Consider the following 4639-nt stretch of genomic DNA (forward strand, 5'->3'; position numbering starts at 1 on the left):
TGATGGAGGTTTTCTTGGGGACTGGGATGATGGTGGAGCATTTGAAGCAGGAGGGGACTTTCCACAGCTGCAGTGACCTGTTGAAGATGAGTGTGAAGATGGGGACCAGCTGATCAGCACACACTTTCAGGCAGGAGTGGTGATGTCATCTGGGCCTGGTGCCTTTCTGATCTTTTGTTTTTTAAAGAGGCCACGCACATCCTTTTCACACATCGTTAGCAGTGGGGGGCTGGGAAGGGTGGTGATTGTCGGGGGAGCAGCTGCTGGGTCTGAGGTGGGGGGGGGGGGGGGGGGGGGTTGGTTGTCAAAGTGTTGTTTGTCAAACCTGCAGTATCTCAGTTTACTGAAAATTTTTAGGTAAAAAGCTCATTTGTTACAGTGGAGCTGACCAGTGGTCAGTCACTGAAGACTGTAACTGCACTGGGAAGGTGCCAGGTGTAATTGTGTTTCACTGTATGAGTGTGAAGCACTGTGCTACTGAAGAGGATGCATATGATTTGAACATTTTCTGATTAACAGAAGACTTGGAGGTAATTTGGAATATAGCTCACATCCTATGTTATTAGAACCATTTTAATCAAATTTCAAGGTTTAGGGGGGATTAAAACTATAGAGGACTAGCATCAAGTGCCTTGTAGCACATGATCACCACTGTGCAAAAGACTGAACTCATAAGTCTCAGGTAACAGTTGTTATAGCTACAGTATAGTTAATGTCCTTGAAGCTTTGTTCTTGCCAATAGCAGCTGTGTTTTTTTTCTTGTTAAACAGAGGCTGAACGGTGAGCTCCCTCTCAGTGCAGAAGAGTTGGAGAATGTCTTCGATACCCTTGATACTGATAAAAATGGATACCTTACCCTGGACGAGTTCTCCTCAGGCTTTAGTAGGTTTATATAATCATTCTGCTTGTAACTGTGCTTCTAGTATCATCAGTGATGGGAGTGTGATGCTTTGACTGTGCACTTAAGCTTTTGATGTTTCTAGGTGAGTTTTTATTCGGCCGGAAGGTTTCTGTAGTGGAAGGCATAGAGGAGAAGAATCCCTGTGAGAGCCCGCCAGAGGTTCTGTACCAGAGCTTGGCAAGAGAAGACGAGGATGAAGAAGAGAAACACTTTTGCATGCTTATGGAGCGCCTTGGAGCCAACAGTGTATTTGAAGAGTGAGTACTGTGCCAGTGTCTTTGAATACTTTGTCAACATTTCCTTTAAGTCTACACTATATTTTAAGTGGCTTAGCCTGGGGTTATAATGAGATGTGCAAACTAAAGAAGAGCTGGAAAAGCTGTTCCTGTACTCCCTCTGTGTGTAATATGTGCTCTCCCTCTCTGTAGTATGACTGCTGAAATATCCAAGTCTTCTTAATATGATTGCATTTGAAACATAGAACATTTTAAAAAACCTAAGTGTTTTGGAAGATGGTGTACCTTCAGTAAACAGCTGCAATTAAAAGTCCTTCACAAACAAATCTAAATTAATTATTACAAGTACTGTGAACATTCCTCTTATTGGTTTTATACACATTAAAACATTACTAGTAACTCTAGTTGAAGTCTTTTTGGACATTGCATTGTTTGGCTAAATGTAATTAATAGCAGGATCTCAGGAAATGCATGACTAGCCTCACCTTTAACAAACAACTCCAAGTTAATAACAGTAAGCAGTAGTTTACTTGCCATTTGCCCAATTTACTCAGCTTATTGACTTCCGCCTACCTGGATACAGCTGGAGATGACATTTTAGATCAGATCAGGTTGTGCAGCACTAAATGATATTGACATTGGCCATACTTTAAGGAAAAATGTTTGTAACTATTGAAAAGAGTTGAGGAGTTGTTTGACTTTCCTGCCTTATCATAGTTCCCAGGGATATTACATTGTTTCTTGTGGAAACATGATTACATTTATGTCATCACACAGTTTTGATGGTCTCAACTTATTTTAATGCAGACGTCAGTAATTAATTTGTTGTTTATATTCAGCGTTTTGAAGTTTTTAAAGTCTTTTGAGTGCAACCCGAAATGTGTTGGTCCCACAATAAAGTGCAAGTGTTGCTAGAGTTTAACCTCTTCAATTAGTTTGATCTCATCTGTGCAGTGGGTGAAGCTGTGCCAGAGGTTTTCGCTTTGCATTGATTGAAGAGCAGTTACAACAAGCGTCCAGTTTGTTCCTGTAATAATAAATAGATTCTTCAAGGCAAAGAACATCATGCAGACTATAATCTGGTACCTGAGCTGCCTCTGGGTTTGATTGTGTTGAATTGTTGCTGTGGTGTAACTTCCACTCATGTCCTCACCACACTATTTCTATTTATGTTCTAGAAAAGAATAATAAATCTTGAGTGAGACTCCACTGACAAAGACTGCAAATGTCATTAATGAAATTGGACTTAGTTACCTCTGATCCCATCTCCTCCTCCATTCTGTCTCATCAGTCCTGCTGAGGTGCGCAGTTTGTGGGCTCAGCTGCGTCGAGATGAACCACACCTTTTATCAAACTTTGAGGACCTCTTGGCCAGAGTGACATTCCAAATCCTAGAAGCTGACCAGGAGAAGAGGGCTATAGAGAGTGCTCTGAAAAGGTCAGGGCAGGACATCTTTGTATTTTTGATAATCAGCCAGCATGGAAGGATCAGATGTTGCATTTTAGGTCTCCACTGAATAATATTTAGTTGACTAAAATGAACAGTGAAGTGGCTTCATAATTAGTATGTCATTTAAAGATTTCTGTGTAACCATCCTCATCATCACAATTACACCATAATCATTTAAAGATTTCTGTGTAACCATCCCCATGCTTTGTTTTCTGTAATGATGGCTTTCATAGATGTGTTGTTGTTCAGCACTGTAATATAAGTTAGTGTTGTTCTAGTTGTTTCACTTACATGTATCATGTGAGGTAAACACTGTAAATAGCACATTATCACACCTGAATTGTATCTCTACAGGAAAACGGCCACATATGATGATGAGATCCAGCGCCTGTATGAAGAAATGGAACAACAAATAAAAACAGAAAAAGACAAAATTGTGCTGCAGGTACAAAGCTATTAGGAATGTTAATGTTTGTTGTTAATTCTTTAAAATACTGTACATGTTCTTCCTTCTCACCCTTGTACTTTAATCTTTATCCCTGCACTAAAGGACCATGAGCAATTTTTGTCTCGGAGTCAAGACCTGGAGCTGCAGCTGTCCAGCAAAGAGAATGAACTGGACCAGCTCTTCCTGAAACAGAGAAAGGTGAGATCTACTCACTCACCTAGAGTGCACTACAGTATTCTTAGTCTATTACTTAAATGCATGCTGCTGTTGTTCTGTAGGTAAGTTCAGCACAAGGCACATTAACATGATGACAATGCTTTACAAAAGCTAATAGTGATTTAGTGCCACTGTGCCATCAAGGCAGCTATTAATATATCATCAACTAACTATAAAATAAATATTTATGCCCAGTGTCTAAATATATGTGTGTATTCCAATACGTTTCAATACAAAACATCTATGAAGATTGGAAGTATTTAATGGTATTGAATGTTGTCCAATACATAATTGGGTTTACTTGCTAGAATAAAAAATTATACTTGATAGGTTTAAATATAAAGGCAACATTCCCACAGTCCATCTGTTGTGAAAGAGCAGATTGATGAAGCAGCAATATTTGTCTTTTAAAGCTCAGTTACTGTATATAGAGGTTTGATTTTGATACTTGTATCAGAAACAATTTAATCAGTGATTCTTAAATGAGCCAGCTCTGCATCAGCAGCAGCAGCAGCTTTTGTTGGTAAGTACTGATAGATGTTAATAGGTTTTGCCACATCTCCACTGGCAGACTTGCACTCAGGCTTTTAAGGCTAATTAGTGAAGTGATACTAATTCTGGTTGGGCCAACGGGGACTCTTCTTCAATTCACAGATCCTTAGCATCTCTAATCAGTACTGTATGTTAGCCGTTTACCAAATGTTCACTTGTAAGGGTGTCCAGGCCCTCCTCCTCCACTGGCACTCTGACTGCATCCCGTCCACCTGATCAGGCAAGGACCCTCCAACCTGTCCCCTCACCCAGTCTAGAGTATTAATTACAACTATTCTCATCTGTGTTTTATTTCTGAGACTGGTTTGGTCCAGTTGTGTGCTATTCCCATTGTGGCAACCAGTGTTAGGCTACTCTGTGCCAGGTCTCTGTTGTCCTCTTTGTCCTCTTTGGTTTTTTTGCTAGTTTTTTTTTTTTTTTTTTTTGTCTGTTTATTGTTTCACTCTTCAGGGTTGTCTTTTGTTTGAAGTCTTCTCACATTAAACCTCATGTTGAGCATTTCTATCCAGCTCACATCTCAGTCTCCTGGATTGTGTTACATTACCTGTTTGTGGAGAACTGTGGTCTATTACAGCTGTAAAAACATTTTATGTTCAAAGTGTTTATTTTGTCATATGTACAGTTAGGAAACGTGTTTCCCTGTACAATGAAATTCTTACTTTGCCGTCTACATGAATGCCACAAAACACAAATGAAATATAAAGTAGATAAATAACACAAAATCTAAGGCACTTTAAGCAGCAACAGATGCAGCAATATAATATAAAATATATAAGAATATAACAGAATGTATGCTACATGGGAGCAGCATGTGCAGCAGAGTCATTGTGCAATTA

General features: G+C 39.4%; 1 protein-coding gene across 1 annotated transcript in view; it reads left to right on the plus strand.

Moving 5' to 3' along the window:
• The window catches only part of cracr2aa (calcium release activated channel regulator 2Aa), an 18726-nt gene that overhangs the window by 5552 nt on the left and 8535 nt on the right, over window positions 1-4639 (plus strand). Inside the window, exons 3-7 of the mRNA XM_020603022.1 lie at window positions 771-882; window positions 984-1158; window positions 2429-2575; window positions 2942-3032; window positions 3138-3233. Of these exons, the coding sequence (XP_020458678.1) occupies window positions 771-882; window positions 984-1158; window positions 2429-2575; window positions 2942-3032; window positions 3138-3233 (621 nt within the window). The remainder of the gene's footprint in view (window positions 1-770; window positions 883-983; window positions 1159-2428; window positions 2576-2941; window positions 3033-3137; window positions 3234-4639) is intronic.

This window comes from Monopterus albus, unplaced genomic scaffold (assembly GCF_001952655.1).
Source record: "Monopterus albus unplaced genomic scaffold, M_albus_1.0 scaffold59.1, whole genome shotgun sequence".
In the NCBI taxonomy this organism is placed as follows: Eukaryota; Metazoa; Chordata; class Actinopteri; order Synbranchiformes; family Synbranchidae; genus Monopterus; species Monopterus albus.